Genomic DNA, 21076 nt, shown 5'->3' with positions numbered 1-21076 from the left:
CACCTTCACACCTGCCCATACCTGTAATACCTGTTGTGTCCACCTTGGGCCTCTTTCTTTTCCCCCCATAAGAACAGTTCAGTTGGAAGGAACCTTCGAAGAGCACCCAGCCCAACTGCCTGACCTCTCCAGCATCTTTGCTTATTAGGATGTGCTCCAGTTTTCTCCACATTCACAAGACATAGGAAGGTGCCATTCGCTATCGATTACGCTCCCAATTTCTTTTTTTTTCTGGCTGAACTACTTGTTTTTCTCTGATACTTTACAAAAACAGCACAGGGCTAACATCAAACTCACTGTGATAGCACAACAGTTTCTCAGATGGAATAAGAACAGGAATAATTGCTTTTGGCACTTTTACTTGTTGACCCCTCTTCTAGGAGGAACTTTTTTTTCCCCAGAAGAAAAAAAAAAAAGCCAGTTTATGCTGAAGACAGTTGATCTTTAACAAGACAGCAAAGGATTGATACAGCAAAGTTTTACAAAGCCTGAAATAGCTGCCAAGTGCAAGAGGCTGTTGGGAAACAAGAACAGCAAACGTAGTCCTCATAGGAAAAGTGAATTTTGTTAAACAAGGTCAAAACGTTGTTGGGTTTTCCCTTTTTTTCCTCTAAAAACACATTTCTACATCTCCAGGGTAAGGAGACCAAGAACACATTTTTTCCACTTTCCCTTTTGCAACTCTGTAATATTTCTTCCACAGAAGCAATTAGTATTTGTTGTTGTTTTAAAAGAAAAATCCGACAGAAATAAAGGAAAAGGATGACTCACAGAGAGACCAATAATTAGGTCATGTGTCCAATTAGTTTTCATGCTTAACTAGTTACTCTTTAGGAAATGCTCAACCTTTGATGTGCAGCAGGCAACTTAGCAATTAATTAGGCAGAAGGAAGCAATGCAAGGAATGAAACCTCAGAAACCGTATCAAAGCCCAAAGATATCTAATGAGGGAAACAACAGCATCAACAACAGAAGACACACACAAGAAGGTTGAGGCTTAAAATGATCATCTTCTCTCTTGGCTGCACTTCCTTTGAAATTAAGACAAACCTGTTGGGAAGCAGAATAGAAGGGAGAAGGAAGAAGCTTTGTTTGATCAGGAAAGAGTCAAAGAGTCACTGTTCCCTTGAAAATGTGCCACCAAAAAAAAGTAATTTCTCTGCATTGTATGAGATATTTCCTCTGAGACCATCACTCATTGGTGGATGCAAGCTGCAAGATGCAACACATACCATGTGATATTAGATTGAGGGGGGGAAGAAAAAAAAAGGAGAAAAAATTTATTTGAAAACCTGCATAATTGAGCACAACTGGACATACATATTGCCAAGTCTCAAACCAACACAAACAACATGGGAAAAAAAAAAAGATATATAGCCACAGCTTTTATAGCCACAGCTTAACTAACATTTCTATTATTGCTACACTAAAAAGGGAAAGGTTTGCCTACTGGTGATGAGTAACGACTCTCTCAGTTCCCTTAGGCCAGTCTCCTACCACTCCAACACAGGATTGCTGCAGAAGCTCCTCCTCTCTCACATCACCTCTTTGAACTGAGTGAGGAAAGGGTACAACGACATAAATTAAACGGGATGGAAACACTAAAACATTCCTAGATCTGCCAGACTAAGCAGTTTAGATATGTTGCTGTCTGCCCAAAAAGTGACTCTAATACAAGCAGCACAACGTTGATAAGAGAACTGCATAAGGAACAGAAGGAAATTTGCTGTGTGACAGAGCCCATATCAGTCATTTACACTGCCCCAGTGACTGGGGATGCTATGGATGCAGGAATTCTCAAATATCAACACCTGCTTTTCAGCCACCCTGCTCCCACCCCCCTAAAAATGATTCCTAGAAGCTTTTCTAATCTTGCCTTCCTGATCTCTCTTAGCCTTCCCCTATGAGGGATTTTCTTTTCTTCTTCGCTCCAATGAGTTCCATTCAGGTGGAGCTATAAGGAAATACTAACAAGAATACCTTTAGACAATTAAAATACAGCATTAGTGAAGGTGAGCATCTCTGCAAAAAAGAGGAAATGGAAAGAAGAAAAATAGAGACAAGAATGTAGCACCCGAATCAGAAAAATCAATACTGTAATTGACAGACTCCTCGTTTTATTTAGGCAGGTGGTTGGAAGAATAAAAAAATTATTTGGGATGCAGTGTTTCAAGCTCTTTGGCTTTGCTGGTGCTGCTTGTCACCAGGAGAAGTAGAGAAATCACAGATCTGCTGGCCTGAAAGGACAGGAAGGTGAGTGGGGAACAGATGCTGCACAGACAACAAACAACAGATCTCACTGTGTTACATCTCTGAGAGGTACAAACCTGTCACACTCCATTAAGTGACTTATCAGAGGAAGTAAAAATCCCAAATTCCACAGCACACTTGACCTTCAGCTTGCAATAGAGGTTCCCACACAAAATCAAGGTCCCAGCAGAACCAGTCAGCTGGATCTCAGAGCAGCTCAGAGGGCTCCATGCTCCAGATCTCCCAGGGCCCAGCAGCAAAGCCTGGCTCCACAGAGCCTTCTTCCACAGCACAGCTCCTCTAAGCTGCTCTAGTGCCATTAAAAGGAAATTAAGCCTTAGCAAAGCACACCTATGGGAGTCACAACCTCAGCTGTCTCACCACTAGCTGAGCAAAGACCCCCACGTGGCAAAAACCCTCAGGAAAAGAAAGGTTTCACAAAAATGTAAAATGCTGGTTTTAAATGAGGCAAGCCCTGTGCCTCCAGTGTTAATGCACTTCACAAGTCATGGAGGAAGGTAAGCATCTCTGAGATAGCTTACTTTCAGGAAACTCACAAACTGGTTTTTTTGCTGTTTTTTTTTTTTTTTTTTTAACCTGCCAATGGTAGAACTGGGAAAGTTTCTATCAGATGCAAAAAGCATCTGGTATAGGAGGGCGATTGGAATTCATTTGGACTAGCAGAAATCACAAGAGTGTCAAATTATAGGCCGTGATGAGAGAAAGGCAAAATTTTCCAGGCAGTTTTGAAATAAAGAAAGCGGTCAGAAGCCATAGCTGACAAAAAGAAAAGCTGTAATTTCATGCAAATTTAATGAGCATATTCTCCAGACTACTTTATACCAGATCCTGAATTATGCGAACTGTGCATCATTCAACCTACAATTCTGCCTTGGGCTACACAGCCCCATTCTCATATGAAGGTGAATATGCAGGAATGGAAACCAAGGAAACTCACTTCTGTGGCAGGCCAGAAGCCAAGAAATGAGATGTCCATTACAAGGAGGGGGGGGGAACAACGTCTGGCATCTAAGAACGAAGCCAGAAATCACAGGTCAACCTCATATTTGACAAGGGGCAATTGGTGCTTTCATACAGAAGTATTGCATGCCAGCGCTGAGAGCTGCAGCCCAGAGAACACAGAAAAGCACACTCCATCCACTGCTCAGGTGCTGTGCAGGGCAGCAACAGTGCTGAACTGCACCCTCCTCCTCTCTGTCCTCTGTACACAGCAGAGAACTCGAGTTCTGCAAGCGCTGATAAATGGATGTGAACTGGGACTTATGCAACAGTCGCTTCTGCTCGTGAAGATCCACGCTTCTGCTCACCTCCACACAGCATCTCAGTGCAGCAGCACTCTCAGTTTGTTTTTTTCTATTTGCAAACAAACTGTTGACTTTTAACTAAGGAAAGTGCCTTCCATTTGAATGGTCTAACTTGCAATGTTGCCAAAATTAAAGCTGTAAACAAACAATGTGGAAAACACTCATTTCTCACTGCCAGTACTAGTGAAGTGTTCCTACGAGTCATTCACTGCTGTGCACCTGACAAAGGCAGCATTCTGCAAAGGGTAACAGAAGAAAACCAGAAGCAGAGAGCTACCATTCCAGTGTGATCACTTTCTTATCTAAACACTGAGCACATGAATCTCCAGAAGAACCTCCACGAGTACTTTATTGCAGGCAATTAAAGTGACACAACGCATTATCCCAGCTAAGGGCTCTCCTTTATCACGGTGCTCTCCTGATGCTGCAGGCCCAAATCTGTAACGTAGGTCCCACAACCGGTGCTCTGGTTCTGCCCAGCTCCTCCAGCATCCCCTCACCCAGCAAGCTGCAGATTCCCCCAAGCACAGCCATCACAAGGACGCTTTCCCAGACCTGCACTATGGGGTCCCAGCTCTTCACTTTCACTGCCTTTTCCTCCTTTCATTCTCAGCTGCTTAAGCAACCCCATTTATCCCCTGTAATTGAGCCTGCTTTCCAGATTACCCTCACGTTTAACCCCTTCAGCGCCCAGCAGAAGTCAAAACCCCTGGCACGTGGCAATACAGGAGAAGGGCTGTCTGTTTTTCTTTCCACTCATTCACTGGAACCTGAATTATCTCCGCACTGAATTGCGAGAGCTCTAACTTGTTCAGAAAAATTCTATAAAGATGAATTCTTCGCCGTGTGTCTGCACCTTTGTCATCTGCTACGTCCTTCCCCCATTCAAATTTTCATTTGAGAATAGCAGTGAGGTGACTGAACATTGTTTAACTGCAGTATTTTGCAGATAAAAGAATGTCTGAAGTGTTTTTTTTTTTTACTCCTGCAGCACACAAATTTATGTAGCTACACAACAATAAAGCAAAGCCTTAAATTTAATCAGCAGAAATACTTCAAGCCATGGCAAGCTGATAAATTATTTAGAAAGGGGCTCGATAAGACCTGAAGGGAAATATGCATCAGCTGTGCAGCCCGGGAGCTCCCAGAAACAAAGACTTTTCATCCTTGTCCCTTTTGAGGCTTTTCCACCTAAACTATTTGTATGTAACAAGTACGGGCATTTATTCAAACAACATCTTGCAGTCACAAGCAGACAAGGGCTGCGCTGGTAGCGATGTTAGAGGACTTCTCACACAACATCTATTATAGGAACAGTCCTGGAAGGACTGACACGATCCATTTACCAGCAGTTTGCACTATTTGTGCATCCACAGTAAGATATCAATGACAGGCACTTCTTGGCTTAAGGACCCACAGTAACAAACCAGTAACACACCTAGTTTTCCCAGAATTGTCTTCTTTCCATCAATTCTTCTGCCATTCCAAAACACTGAGAAATAGACAAAACTAGCTGTATTAGTATTTATATGAAAGGTCTAGGAAATTCAATAATGTTCCTATTGTTTTATTGCAGATGGCACATCAACTTCTCTTTATTACTGCAGAAAACTCAAGAGCCCTGTAGAGTGCAATAAAACAGTACGTGTTTAGCTTTGCAATGTTTCAAAGGGCGGTGATTTACTCTTAAGAAGCAGGCACCTTGCACACAAACATCCAAGCTGGGTAATTGCCTCATGTTTTGTGCAAACTCTACGAGGCAGCGTGAGCTCAGCCCACACAGAGTGTGCCTGCTGCTTCCAGGAGCCTGACCCTCCTTCCTCACTAATATGGACTGCCGTGCTAAGGAGCAGAGAGAGCTTCATTGTCACCTTTGCATCAAGATGTTTTACTCTTCCTATTTGGTTTCAGACCCTGTTTGTGTTTGCTGCCAAATCTCTGGGCTGGCAGAGAGAGATGGAAAAAAAATTGCCGATAATGCAAAAGGAAATTCTCCTGCCTTAAACACACACCATATATGCTTCAAGAGTAAACCTGCTTACACGAACACACACAACGCTTCAGAAAAAAAGCATACACACTGAACATTCACATTTGAAGTGTTCTGTAGCAGATTACCCTAAGATTTGGTAATGTAAGCATTTCACTGCTTAATACAGCAGGTCTCCTTCAGGTAACGAGCTGCTGACAAAAGATAAAGTTCTACTTGGGCAACCCTGAATAAGGGGGCAGAGAAGCATCCAACACAGGTAAGGGGTAAAGAGCCCATACTACACTTATTTATGTTCAGACTGCTCAGAATACATTATTATTCCATTAGGTTTGAGTTAAAAAGCAGAGGAAGGGACTCAATGCATGCAATGAAGAAGCATCCAGCATTCGTTCTGAACCACACACAGCCCAACCACCCTTTTTGGTGAAAAACATTCCCAGTGCCTAGCAAAGAAGAAAACTGTTTACTACTGCAAAGCCAAAGCCATTTGTCTTTTATCCACAAGTATTGGTCCTTTATGAAGGAATGAAAACGTGGGGAAAGAAAACAAGAAGAGATCCTACAGTGTCTCCTTAAAAGGTCCATACCTCCTTAAAATGAATATGGGCTCTTTAGAATTAGTGCTGCTCCATAAGGGAAAAGGCAAATCTACAGGCAAGCTCATTCAATGGAGTTATTCTTTCTGTTTGGGTTACATGTTATTTGTTTATAATCATAAGTTTATGCTTTAGTAGTCAATAGTCAAGGTACTTTGAAGAGGAATATTCTGATCCAAACTACCTACAGCATACAAATAAGGACACAAACATACTGGGGAATATTAATTGTGAACACGATGCTACAGCTTGATTCCTGTATCCATCTGAAGCATGCTGCAGACATAACATTTCCTTCTGGAGATCTGTGTAGTTTATTTACAGAGACACACAAAACCATGCACACTGAAGCACCCAGAAGCAATGTACTTCTCTCAAAAGTGAGATGGAGCTGTTACAAACAGGAAACGAACAGCCAGCACTGCCACCTTTACCTTCTTATTTACATTACTATTCAGAACACTCACTTTCAAAAACTTAAACCCATATTCTTCGAAAGCTTATATACACACTGTACTAATTCTATATGGTTTGAATTAGACATTAACAAAGCTTTGAAGTCACCAAAACCGAAAGCCCTCCTCCACTACTAACTGCACCACATTGACTTTCTCCAATCACCAAGTTCAGAACAGTGCTGATGAGCACTGGGACACACACTTCTGAAGTAGCTGAGGGCAAACACATTTTTATTACAGAGGAAGCCACAAACTCAGAATGAAAGATCAGAGAACATCTCAAAAAATCAAGAACATTACTTAAGAATTCAGCTGTAGAACGCAGTACTTAAAACAAATATCCCAGACATGATTGAATTAAGCACTAGCCAAGAGAGACACCAGCTAGAGAATAGGACAGTTTGACAGCCTGCAAGGATTTATTCACATGGATGGATGATGACAGCAACCACTGCTGCCAGACACCATGCCCTGTAACAGGTATGCAGCTTGGATTCAGTCTGAGCTGAGCACCAGCCCTGGAGGAGCACCATGCCTGCAGCTCACAGGGGAAGCACCAGGAATACTTACTCTTGGCTGCCAGTTTTCATACTGCTTCTGCAAATTCGCACCAATGGTTTCCAGAGCTTTCTGAGGACCCATTGACAGAGGATCTAGGAAATAAAATGCAAATGAATCTTTTTGACCACGGCTGAATCACTCAAGACAAATTCATTTCCACTTCTATACGCATTTAAGCCTTTAGCAACACCACATTATGATTTTGTAAAATTCAGATCTATAACCTGGGAGACCCAAATTATCCTCAAATTCTTCACTTCAAATACAAATTAAAAACCACTAGAGCCTGTCAAACGTGGAGGAAGGTCTCACAAAGGTAATCAATACAACTGTTTTGAAAGAGAAGCGAGGCTTAACACTTCTTGCTGTTAATATTGACAGGAAGTTTCCGTAGTAAATAATGACCAAAATTGAAACAGCTTACATAAAAATCACAAATGGTGTGCAATGTCTGAAGCAGGAAGCAATGGTAGTAAATGAAGCACGATTTTGCATTTATCAAGAAAAAAAAATCATCAAATATTTAACCATTTTAAGAAGTTAGTTTTATCACCAGATAATTACTGCAATCCATAGCAAGTAAAATATCAGCTTATGTGCTTCATTCAAAAATCACAGCCATATAATTGACACTTAACAAGTTTCCAAAAATCTAGAAGCTAATACTTTGCAATTTAATACAAATTATTTTAAAAGCAATTAACTGAATCAATGACATTTTTAATATCATCTTTATGAATATTCTATCTCGTACCATTAAAAGCAAAACACAACCAGGTACGATGAAAGCAGAATTTCCTACATGCATTAAACCCAGGATTTTATTTGAAATACAGTATCCTTCTGCAGAACGATTTGAGATAACGTATCATCTGCATTTTGCCACTCAGAAAACAAACACAAGCAGTCAGTTTTCTGCTCAGGCTTCAAGATGCACACTTCTTTCAGTTTAGCTGCAGCTGCTGCTCCAGAAGCACCATCAGAACAGAACAAACACTTCAATCCTCTCTGCAGACCTTGCAGTTTCAGCACTCATCTCCATGTATCACAGCAATCTCCAGCACTCTGAACCATGATAGTGCCCTTGATATTTAAGGCAAGTTTCAAGCAGGTGCCATTGAACTGAACAACAGTTTAGTGAACTTGGGAGGGCCTTCAGAGCAATGAACACTGCCCACACAGCAGTGCAGGAGGCTGAAAGTGCCGAGGCTGAGCTCAGCACAGAGCTCCCTGAGCCTCTGGCAGCACCAGCCCTGCACAACACCAGCCATGGCTGAGCTCTGGAGGGAACCACGACACTCCTGTTGTTCCAAGGCACATCTGGAAACACAGTAGGAGCTGCAGCTGGCTTCTGGCAGAGATGCTGATGGCCATTTGTGAGCAGAGCACACAGGCTGGTGATCACAGCTCAGCCTTTAGTAACAGCAATGGCCCCAAAATGCTTTCCACGCTGTCTTCTACATCTGGCAGAGACATTATGCTTCCACACATAGTACACACCATTAGCTTTTCTTAAGACTGATATACAGAAGAGAAAACAGGGGTATTTTTGCAGATTACACAGCTTTAAGTTTCTGAAGGAAGCAGCAATGGAAATGAATACTTGTGCAGATATACACTAAAAATTTAATTAAAAAACTGCATTCAAAATTCTCTTTGTTGATGATAAGCACTAATAACTTTATTTTAATGACTCTGCAATACTCCTCATTCTCTTTGCTCTCTACCCATGTATAAGTGAGAAACGAGGAGCTGTTCTCTCCACTGACTAGACATATTTGTTAGTGCATGCTCATGGTTTTTTAATTGCTATAAAGTCATCAGCATTTTTTGGTTAAAAAAACAACAAAATGAGACGCTGCAGATTCATAAAGCAAGTTAGAAATGAGATGTTCTTAAAGTTTTTCGGTTTCTGGTTTTGTTTTTTCAATAAGTTTATTTTGTACAATAATGAATTTGCTGCTGCAGCCTATTATGCACCTCAAGAAGTAGGATTATGGGGATGTGTGCTAAAGACAGGATATTTCCCATTTCAATATGAAATCCAAGTATCTTTGTTTTCTTACACGAGGTATTTCCTCTTTAATATTATTTCAAACTTACCTCATCTTGAAAATCAGACAATGTTAAAACCAAGGAAACTTTCTGCTTCCTAACAAAGAATTAGGAAGTTATCCAACACTGCATCAAAATAAAAAGCCCATGTGTTGGCACTGCTGGAAGACATTCTTGGGAATAGTTCCAGCTCTTCTGAATTTATGCTCCCAATTCCAAATAGCCTCAGAGCTGCCACCTCAAAATGCAGTGAAGTCCACACATGTTCAAGACATTTCTCTATTACGTGACACAGGGTGACTTTAAACCTTTGCAGAGCAGAGTACTCTAAAGATGTAACTGCTCAGAAATTTCCTTAGATACTTATAAATCTACAGCAATTAAAAAAAAAGGGTAAGTAGCTAATTAGCAGCTTGTTCTTCTTTCTCCATGATATCTCATTTTAAAAGAAAGCAGAAAAGATGATCTATGGCAGCAGTTACTGATGGACACATACAAATCATCCACCAGACTTCCTTCAGCTCACCCCAGTTTTAAGTTCAGGAAGCACACAACTTTGAGATGACCATACATAAGATACCTCAGTATCTGTTAGCCAGAAGTTCCCTAGAGCTCAGCAGCTCTCAACCTACCTATCCAGCACTCCAGGCGGGCACACGGAGTGGTCTTCACCACATCAGGAGGGTCCACGCCGACATTTAGGCACAAAACTAAGGCAACGCTAACAGTCTTCATCTGGAAAGACAATAAAATGTTCACTTAGCAAGGAATCTGATCTGTTTTGGGGTTGAAATTTTACCACTACTATAAATTCTGAAGTTTCAGCTATGCTTTGTTATCTGCTCTTTAACACGGATTACTTGAAGCAAGGCAAGGCTGATTACATTTTTCATTTTTTAATAGAGCAGTAGAATACTGTTTTAATAGAACAGTACTCACTCTACAAGAATAGTACTTAGTTTTTACATGTCTATTTTTACACGTTATATCTTTAATACAGCATGGAAATGGATGTCGTTGGATTTCTTCTACACATCTTAAACAGTCACTGCTCAGTGGAAACACATTATTAAAACATGGGAATATGCCACTCAGGGTCACTGATCAATATTAGAACATATTATATCCTTTCTAATATTAAAACTAAAACCAATAAAAGGAGAAATACCCAATGACCAAGGAAGCCATTAGACATCTGATAGTTACACACGATGATATGGGCAATTCAGACAGACACTGTCTTAGTCACTTCCTCTCAAGTCGTCAAAATCATCCAGATTTGGTGCTCTTTTGGATGCTTACGGCCAAAAAAAAGGGGATAAACCACACTGTGATCAATTTGCAGCTGTGTTCCTCAGTCAATGAGTTTGGTACACACACAGCAGCTAAGGTACCCACTGACACCTGAACTCTGAGCAAAAACCTGCACTGAACCAATTACTAAACACTATAGCAGGTTAAAAATATAACTTGAAAAGGATTATTTTAGTGCTTCGTTCTCTTCTCTAAACTCCTTCATCCCAGTACCTAAAGCTGTGTCCCAGCACCAAAGGAGAACAGGCAAAGTGCTGCACCTGGTGGAGCAGAGCCACCTGCAGCCCTGCTTCCCCAGGGTGCTCATTACCATTCAGAACAGCAGGAAAAAAGCCCAAAATGCACACTCATAGAAAAAGCTAGAGCCACACAAATGTATAATTTATAAAGAAAGCTGAAAGTGGAGCAGAACAACACTATTCACACCAAGAAGGGGAAAAGACAGGAAGGAAACCCTGCAGCCTGACGGGGGCTCTGGAGCAGAAAGCCAGCATGAGAAAGAAACCCAAAGGAGTGACAGCAGTGCATAGCAGTGCAGATAGTGGCCAGAGAGGGTGAGCTTCACAGGACCCCATTTGTAGCAAACCCTCCCCACTAGGTCCAGCCCCCCTCTCTGCATGCTGCCCTTTCACCTTCATCTCTTTTCTCCCCACTTAGTCTATGAACACCATACTGCTACTTTCAAAAATCAACTATCCCAACACCTGGGTGTTGACATCTTTCATATTGCCTGCATAGGAAAAAAAAAAGTCTTCAAGAAAAATTCCTGGGTTGGGTTCATGCTGTGACCCACACAGAACAGCACAGAGCTCCTGCACCACAGGTTATTTGCAAGAAAAAGATGCATTATTTTCAAGGTAACACAGTGATACCGAGCTCTAGAAATAGGAAGAACGACCTCAAAGCTTTAACATTTTCAACAAGTTCTGTATATTATAGCACTGACCTGACTTCTAAAAGGAACCATACTAACCAAGAGCTCCACAGAGCTCTCTCCAGATATTCCAACTCACACACAACAATTCTGCAATTCTATTCCATGCAGCACAGAGGTGTTGCATACCAACCACACACACGTCTGTAGAGAAGGTCAGCACCCAACAGCACGACCAGTGAAAAACCAACCAACCAGCAGCACAAGACACCCAGACAGAGCCCTGAGCCATCCAGCAGGACCCCTCAGTGCATCACAGCCATCACAAACCCATGTGGCCTCAGAAGGAACACGGTGCTGCAGGGCATCACGGTGCTGCCATCCCCAGCAGAAGTCCCAAAGCCAGCAGGCAGCACAGAAAGCAACGGGACACAGAGCACACAGACTGCTCCCTCAGGAGAACACATCCTGCCAAGCAATCAGCTGTCTTGTTTATTTATTGTTTCCCGTTCACGGCCTAATATTTGTTATTCAATATTTTACTAGTAATGTCTGACCTGTGACTTGTGCTGAACGAGCCACTATTTATCTCATATTCCCAAGTTCTGTGTTTTAAATAAGCATTTCTCCTTGAGAACAGACAGCGAGCCAGTAATGAAAAGTTAAGTCTAACTGATCCCAAAGACAAATGGGGTTATTTCCCCTCTGTCTACCTGCCCACAAGAGCCATAAAGTATTATATTTCATGACTATTTGTTCTGCTAATAAAGAGCACATCTTTAGCAGGAATTACAGCTCGCCCATGCTCCTCTCTGACTCCTATCCAATATCCGTGACGTTGAATTGCTGCAAATCAAAAGAAAGACTGAAGCCAATGCTTTGAATAATGCATTTTGCATTTCTGAACTATTTTAGAACGTACTATCAGAAACTCTGTACCATATTAACAGCTTTGTAACACAGGAACTATCAGGACATTCTACTCTTTATTAAAGCATGGTGGAAGTTTTCTACATTTCAATAATAAATCCATGCACAAGGTGTTTGATATAAAGGAAAAAAACAGCAAAATGCAAAAAAAAAAACAAAACAAAACAAAACACAGAAGCACAAATCCTAAGTGCTCCTTACAGCTGCAGGTTAATTGCTGCTGCCAGACGGTACCCGAGGTTAGCACACATCCTCTCTTCATGTGCTGAGAGCAGTGTGCACTTCATCCTGATGGGGAACAGCAGCAATTGCATGCCCTGGCCCAGTGACCTCAGCCCCTGAAGGTGCCCTCAGAGATGAGTGGTATTGTGCACAACAGAACTGCTCCCAGTGTTAACGTGAGGCAGGCTGAGTCACGGCCATAGCAGGGATGAAAGGCAGAATACCTGAGAAATATCAGCACACAGCAACTTTCTAAACAGCCCAGCTGTCCAGGATGAGTGTGAAATGATTACTGAATGTGTTTTGGCTCAAGAATCTCAAATTCTTCCTTCTAGAGAAGGGGTAAGAAATGATGCAAAGCAGCCTCAGACTCATTAAGCAAGGGCAACAGACATACAAGGAAACAGAACAGCCTTAAGCATCTATTTCCCTTTGTTAAGCAGTGAAAGAAAGCATGGAGAGGCCAAAGAGGCACCCAGCTTCCAGGAGGCACAGCTGCACTGGGAGAACCCATGCCCAAACACTGCCAGGGCCAAGTGAGGCTGCATTCCCAGAACGGCCCTGGGTGCTGAGAATACTTGGAAACAGGTCTCAAAGCTACAAGGAGCAATCAATCATCTCTCTGTTACCAGTGGCCTTACTGTGCTGTTACCTTCAGAAACATTCAAGGGTAGACCTGCATGGTAGACCAGCACAGCAGCAGCCAATTAAAACAATGTGTCAGAGGAAAAACAAGGAAACCCTAAAACCTCTCCAGAAAATCTTCATGAGCCACGAGGCAAACAAGGACAGAGCCCCAAGGAAGTGAGCTGTCCTTGAATTCCTGCAGCTGCACAAAAGCAGAGGAAAAACAAAACAAAACAACAAAAAAAGAACTAGTCAAGCATTAGCAAAGGGCTTCTGAAAGTGGGCACCCAAGAAAAAAAAAAAAAAAATTAAGTGCTGCATACAGAATACTCATCCTCTCATTGCACTTTTCTTGAATGGAGCAAAAAGGTAATTTTCTGTCATTTCACGTTAATGGTGAAGTCTCTCTCCACTCTAAAATTATCTTTGCTAGCGATAACATTGTCAGCTCCTTTCCAACACATTACACTGCATTTCTATCGCTTATTACTCATACTGCAAATATAATTACAACGAAGCACTCTCCAGGAGCTATTTAAGGGAACGAGACTCCTGGACATTTCTGTGTATTAAGCCATTAAAATTTTAGATTTGCAATAATTATTTTCTTCTCCACCTAGCTAGAGGAAGTAGAAATAGCAAATTCATGGCTTTGTGGAGCTTTATATATGCATTGCCTATTACAATCTTTAAACATGGACTTAAGCCAAAGCTTAGAGGGGAAAAAAAAAGGGCTTGCTTCCCAATTCCTAACAGACAGGAGAAATCTCCTCATACAATCCCCTGGTCTTGGAAACCTAGGGAAAAAGGAGATCGAATGATTAAATCCAGGTGAATAAAGAAGTATATTTTTACTCTGTAGTTTCAGAAATTCCATAAGTTAGGTTTGCTGACACAAAGCTTTATCTCAAAACCTCCTATCTAAAATTATGGAAGAAAAAAACATCTCAGTGTGATGCTCGGATGTAGCAGAGCGTCTTCAGATTTTAATCTAAGCTTACCAGGAACACAACTGTAACTGATAGAAGTGAATTATTACCTCCACCTTACAGATACATCTCCCTACCAGCAAAATCAATGGGATAGGAGATTGACTGAGCTAAAGATTTCAGTGTTTGTTACTGCTGTATAACGGCAAGAGCTTTTTCATTCAAAATATGACCAGCCACACTCTTCAGAGCTGTTGAAATCTGCTCTCTCTGCTTAGAGATAAGAACATTTGTAGGCAGTGGTAGATACAGCACCAGCTTCCCAGCTCTGTTCAATCAATACAAGCCATCTTAACCCAGAATGACCTCTGTTCTAGGTAAGAGGAGATGCAGACCTATAAGTGGGATGGCAGCGCTCATTACTTGCAGCAGGGGGTTCGAATGGGGAGAAGCTGAGTTGCTTTGTTTTGGTCTTTATTTTGAAAGACATCCATCCACAAGCAGTGCCCCACGCTACCGCTCGATTCACACCCCTAAAGCACTGCAACAATCACTTCTATTACCGCTAACCTGAAGTGGTTTTCAGCCACAGCCTGAGGAGGGATACATCACCACCACTGCTCACAGGGCCACCTCACAGCACCCAAGCGAAGTGCTCCGAATCAGCCACACCAGTTCACCCTCGTGCAGGAGAAGAGAAGAAACTGCACTGCATTTGGTTTAGATCCTGGACTAACTTACTGGGTTAGGAGTTCCTTAAGCACAAATGCAGTTGACAGCGTGTGAAAACGCAGAAGAAGACACAAGACAAACGCTTAAGATGCAAGAAGCCAAGCTGAAGGGGAGGCTGCAGCCCACACACGAGCTCCTAGGCTAACAAGACCCTGCTCATTGCTGCAGCAGCCTCAGTGGCCAAATGCCTCCTGGTGCGACCCCAAAGCAGCGAGCTCAAGCCAGAATAACAGGCACGAACTCGCAGTGCAGCCACTCTTCATTGCTTTCCTTTGCCACAAGAAACATCTGCCACGCGGGCAGGTAAATGCTCCTTGTCTGAATTAAATGCGTTTGTATGCACTGCCTTCATCTGCATTTCCATAGAAACCTAATTGTGTATTCCTCTTCTCATAAAAACAGGATTTAATTCTCACTCAGCAAGTTATGAGGCAGCAGGAACAAAACGCTAAAGTGAAACTATTACAACCAGCTTTCTCGCTCTCTGCTTATTTTAGAAATCAATATAAGTACAGCACAGCTTAATTTAAATATCCTGAATTTAGCAACAACTTGTCAGTAAAACCCGGTGTATCTGAAACCTTTTTATTTAAATCAACTTTCATGACTTGACTGCTTCTGAGGCTGTGAGATTTAATTCAATATACAAAGCATAATTCTAACCCTCTTGTGTTAAAAATATTCTTTAAATAAATAATAGATCAAAGCAGTGTCACTTTGATGGCATCTGTAGTCCAGAGAAGCAGGAGACGGAAGATTAAATGTCTTCAGAGCAATCCTAAAGGATGAAAAGGGGGTGAGAGAATGTTCCGTTATTTTGTCTAGATTTACTACTGATTGCCTTCCTTATTTGATTCTTCCCTCTTATTAGATTCCTGCCTTCTAAAGAACCTTCGAGTTCCTATAAACTCTGGGATTTTTGGAGGAATGGAAGAAGATGAAAAAAAAAAAAAGTAATTCCATTCCGAAATCTTAGTGGAATCATTTCCTATAGCTGTAGTAAGGATCACAACATAGCATAGCTCAAGATGACAAATAAGGGCAGAACCAGCTTCTGCCTGTGGTTTCTCCATGATTCATGGGGAAAAAATGCCACAGATTTACCTGCAACTTTACAAAAATGGGATTTTTTCAGTTAACCAACCTTCCTACTTTAAATATGGGCTTGTTCTGTGCTTTGACAGGTGAACCAATCAAATTCAGAATAACAGAATGCTTTCCATACTCTCAAATTACATCAAGAGATAACAGGTACATCCCCTCCAGCCCTCTCCAAGTCTTTCAGTAGCATCTGGGAGAGAGAAAAGCACTCTGGAGGTGAATCAGATGTGAAGAAGGGCGCAAGGACCAGAAAGGGAAGCAACAAACCAGGGGAGAGCGACAAAGTAGCAATAAGATAGAGACAGCTACATGTTGGTTTTAATTTGATTAGCTGCTGTAGACAGGTGTCAGAGGCCTCCAATGCTGACTTAAGGCTACAGCACCGACTTCTCACTGTGCTATAATGCTCTACAGAACGAAAAAAGGAAGAAGCAACTTTCAGAAGTCAGCTATAACATGATGAGAGGAATTCTTTATAAAGCCAGAGAACAAAACCCAACAGTTAGTTCAGTGAATTCAGGAAGAAATGAAGAAAGCAGTGTTCTTCAGCAAAAATTAACTGTACATAATGGCAAACTTGTCCAAATGATACCAAATAAAGCTGTTCCAAATACACAGTGACATATGATCAGCACTTCTGATATCAAGAAAAGTTGTTTCAAGCTCACAGTGAAAACAAAAGGAATAAACAGAAACATTCTGACGTGCTTCTACTTCCTTATTTCACAAAGATTAGACTCAGCCTCTGTAAGGATGAATTCACTCCAGGTCTGACTTTGTTGAGCTTGGTGAGACCACTCACATCACAGAGTACTCTGAGAAAAAGAAACTGCAACCCCACAGGCACAGAGTGCTGTAACCACTGCTCTGCTCTTCACTGAGATGATTCCCTTTGTCTTCAGCAGCCATACGAAAAGCACTACAACAAATACAACTGATTACTACTACCTCTTTACTCATGCTCATGCTGTAACTATTGATTAGCAAGCCAGTATCATCCCCAATTTAGAAAAAGACAGCTCTGCACATCATCGAATAAGCAAACAGGAAGTTCCACAGGAAGGCAGAAGGATCACTAAAATAGACAAGCAAGCTCATCCCACCTCCACATTCTAGTAGAGCAAACCGCTTCCACGCCAAAACCCTTCAAAGGAGTTGTACCTACAAAACTGTGTTCTGTGGCTCATCTAAATTGGACTCTAAACAAAAATTAATTCAGTCCATTCATGATTTGCCAACTCAAATTTTCAGTACATAAGCACTTAGATGATTCTGGCTCTGCCAGTGCTTCCCCAACACTCCAGAGAACTGTTTAGTCTTCTCTAGGAAATTAACGTACAGCATCCTCATTCCTGGTCCTAATATCTCTGGAAAAAAATTACAGGAAAGAGTTTCACCAGTAGATCCCAAGTTAAGGTCAGAGTATTACTAAAGGAAGTGGAAACATAACAGAAATTTGGTCACACACACATAAAATCATATATAGCCATACACACAAATGGGCATCACAACTGTGAGACCCTGGGAATCCTCTGACCCAAAGCACATTCCATGAATGGAAGGACTGCAGCTGATTATCCTTTATGTTTCTCTGGTGTTTTGTTTGCTTACTTGTTTGTTTTTAACTTAAGCTAAGTTGGGACACAGACACTGCTCTGGGTTGAAGACATTCTGAAGAGGAACTGCCAGATGCCCTTGGCTTCATTGGTGCCACATGATATAAATTCTAACAGAAGAGAACTACCGTTCTACAATACAGCAAGCACTTCATCTAATAACTACCTTCTGTCTCCAGATTCACATAAGCTGTTTCCTGTCTCTCACACACACACACAGAGAATACCTTAATTTTACATTGCACATAATGTGCTGCTGGCAAACTTCAAAACCACAACACTTCCTGCACCTTCACCACGAAACAAGTGTAACGACTGCATTGACTGCACCTTGTGCTGTGCATTACCTGCTGATCCACAGCACCCTGTGAGACCTCAGTAATCTTACTGCCTTCAATGAAGAACATCAAATTCCACTTAGCTCAAACGAGGGAGATATTCAGACAGCGTGTTGCTGTGAACCTGGATACACATTTGTCACAGCATCCCCTGTGTTGGACGGAACCCAACAAAGCTCTCTGTGTGTCTCCCACCTGTCTGCAGCCCCGGCACCACACGTAGGGCTCACAAACCGAGTTACCCGGTCAGACAGGATGCCCGCAGCCCCACTGGGAGACGGGCGGCCCTCCTCCCTCCCTGTCCACCCCCTCCCAGCCTCGGCCATTACCCGGTCCTTCATCCTCCAGCTCTGCGCCAAGGACTTGGAACCCTCGATCTTCTCGCAGTGCCTCTTCTTCATGAAGGCCAGGGGCAGATTCCAGTCCGTCAGGTCCGACTCATCCTCCTCCCCCAGCCCCAGGAGGGGCGACTGCAGCAGCTCGGACTCCATCGAGGCGGGAGCTCCGGGCACTGAGGGAGCGGCAGCCCCCGGCCAGGCTCGCGTCGGGGTCACGGCGGGCGGAGGGCGGCGGAGCGGGCCGAGGACGGCCAAGGGCAGAGGGCGGCCCCGCGGAGCGCCGAGCTGCCGGCGGGGCCCGGGCCTCCCCTCGCGCCTTTAGCCCCGCGGGCCCCGCGCTCGCTGCGGCGGGAGCCGCGTCCGGCCCATGGCGGCTCCGCGCTCCTTCGCGCTCCGGCGGGCCGCGAGCGGATCGGTGAGAGGCGAGACAGGAGCGGGCGGCGGGGAGCGGAGGGCAGAAGCGACCCGCGGCGCCGGCAGCGCGACTCTTCTCAGCAGCGCGGCCAGGAGGCGGCCATCTTCCCCGGCCCACAATGCACCGCGCTACGGAGCGCCGCGTGGGACAAACGGCGCCGTGCCGGGCCGACCGCGGTTGCCATGGTGACGGCTGAGGAACTTCCACCCCCCCCCCCGCGGTAGGCCCGAGCCCTGCCCTGCAAACGGCGGGCGACCGGGTTGTTCGTCGGTGTTCTGAAGTTGTAAACAGTATCTTGAGGTATCGATCCAAGAAAACACGCATAATTTGATTTATATCAACTTCCATTAACGCTTTCAGCGTGTTTACACTCACAGACACTCGACATGCAAAAGCCCCCATCACGGATCCCCGGGTCGCTGCCCCACAGCACGGCTGTCGGAAGGAACAGCTGCAGCCCTGCTCACCTCCAGCGAGTTCTGGACACTGACGGCGGCGATCAAAATGGGAGCAGTGATTGCCGTACACAGTGCAGATGGACCTCACGGCCGTGCTGCTGCTAATCCTGGCTGCCGACAGCATTAGGAGCGTGTGCCTGTCCTGCCAGAGCATGCAGGAGTGCAAATACCTCTGAAGGGCACAGCTGTCCCTCTGTTCACATCAGCAAAGCTTGCAAGCAGCGGCTGGTTAAGACCCAAGCCAGGTGTTTTCCCTGATCCCCTGGCCTGTGCTGGGAAAGCTCTGTGCCCCCTGCTCTCTACTCCTTTATTTCAGGGCCTCTCCCAAAACGCTGCCCTGCTCCCAAGGGAACAGCTGTACGCCCTGCTCATCTCGTGGTCTGCACAACAAACATTCCTCCAGGCTCTGTGCAGAGATTCAGGATGGAGCCTTGGCTACCTCTGACTCTTAGGTTTCATCACTGGGGCACTGCAGAAGAGCTGGGGGAAACCAGAGACATGCCCTGCTGGAAAACAGGGACCTGGCAGGCTCCCTGTGAGCCTTCTGTAGCTCCACAGATGGTGAAACACTAGAAGTGCCTGCAGCCACAAGACACAGCCTGCACATGCAGGAGTGGGCTGGAACATCACTGCCTGCGTGCCCATGGCATGCCAGTGCCACACTTCCCATTCCCACTCAGACCTGGGAGCCCCCAGCCCAGCCCACATGTGAGCTCCTGACCCAGGCACCAGCACTCCAGCCTCCTCCAAGGAGATGCTACTCTGATGATAGTGCCTAAAACCAGGTGGAGTGACAATCTCCATGCTAAATACTTTTTTTTTTTTAAATGCGTGATGAAAAGGGCATAACATTTACTTTTAGTGACAAGGAATTTGCAAAATTTGCAGAGATCGTAAATATCAAATGAAAAAAATTATATCTGCACTTTATTAGATCGCTGAATAAGCCTCATCAACATCCTTTTCTAAAGGACACACGCAGTGGGTCAGCAGGGAATCAGTCTCCATTTAAGTTCCTAGCTTTGATGGATATTGGGATGAGTTGATTTATTCAAGAATAGCACTGCCAAGCAGTTGGCCCCATGGCATCTGCTCTCTGATAGCACAAATCTTCAGGACAGCGGTCATGGTCTCTCTTTGGTCATTTGCAGCTACATGCTTCAGTCAGAGCTACTCGCCTTATTTCAGTCTTCACAGGGCAAGGACCGAAGGGAGACATAAATAATCTCCCATTTATATCTCCATAAAAGTAGTTGTTAGAAATGAAGCCTTCCCCTGAAGTTCTTTTCATCTCACACCACAGTTCAGTATCAGGATTCTCTCATCGTGGAAAAAACTCTGCAGCATTTATTCAGGCAAAATATTACTCAATTTTGATAGACCATGACAAGATCCATGCCACAAGAGTACACCATCTAGGCTACATACATGCTTCTGTTGGGCTATGTGTGGGCTTTCTTAATGTTCTGATTTATTTATTTTTAGTGTTTAGTTCCTATTTCTACAGTATCACAGGCTCTTAAGTCCTCTAATGACAGACTGCTTGCCTTCTCCAGGCAGCACGCTCTTGACAGCTAATTTCCATCTTAAAATTAAAGCAGGCACTCCATTCCTACCTCAGCAGGCAGAAAGAACAGTTTATCCTCTTTCACCCTCTCTTACATATATGAAAAATGTTTTTAAGTATTTTTTTTTTCCTTTGTTATACCTTCCTCAGACAAAACAATCCCCATTCTCTTAGCATTTCTTTTCTGATCTGATGTCTGAACCCCTCACCTCTCTCATTTAGGCACTCACCTATTACCTTGCTGGGTTTGCAGCCTTCTAAAACACACACTCATGCTTACAGGCAGAACCCCACATTCAGGACTTCATTCTGGGTTCTCATCACATCTCAAACCACTGTGTTTCAGCCCTGCTTTTATCTTTTACTAAGCTGAACCC

General features: G+C 43.6%; 1 protein-coding gene across 4 annotated transcripts in view; it reads right to left on the bottom strand.

Annotated features, from left to right (window-relative positions):
- The window catches only part of RPTOR (regulatory associated protein of MTOR complex 1), a 119021-nt gene extending 100215 nt beyond the window's left edge, over positions 1-18806 (bottom strand). For 3 of the 4 annotated variants that reach the window (XM_090122067.1, XM_090122068.1, XM_031598914.2), the window contains exons 1-3: positions 18251-18806; positions 9871-9973; positions 7193-7275 (exon numbers count right to left, since the gene is read on the bottom strand). In XM_090122067.1, coding sequence (XP_089978193.1) covers positions 7193-7275; positions 9871-9973; positions 18251-18412 — 348 coding nt within the window. In that variant the 5' untranslated portion in view covers positions 18413-18806. The remainder of the gene's footprint in view (positions 1-7192; positions 7276-9870; positions 9974-18250) is intronic. The other variant, XM_031598913.2, reaches the window with a different exon arrangement.
- Between the last annotated feature and the right edge of the window lie 2270 nt (positions 18807-21076).

This window comes from Phasianus colchicus, chromosome 20 (genome assembly GCF_987193195.1).
Source record: "Phasianus colchicus chromosome 20, bPhaCol1.hap1.1, whole genome shotgun sequence".
NCBI classification, from domain to species: Eukaryota; Metazoa; Chordata; class Aves; order Galliformes; family Phasianidae; genus Phasianus; species Phasianus colchicus.
Note: the sequence above shows the minus strand (reverse complement) of the source record. Positions and strands in the feature narration are given on the sequence as shown.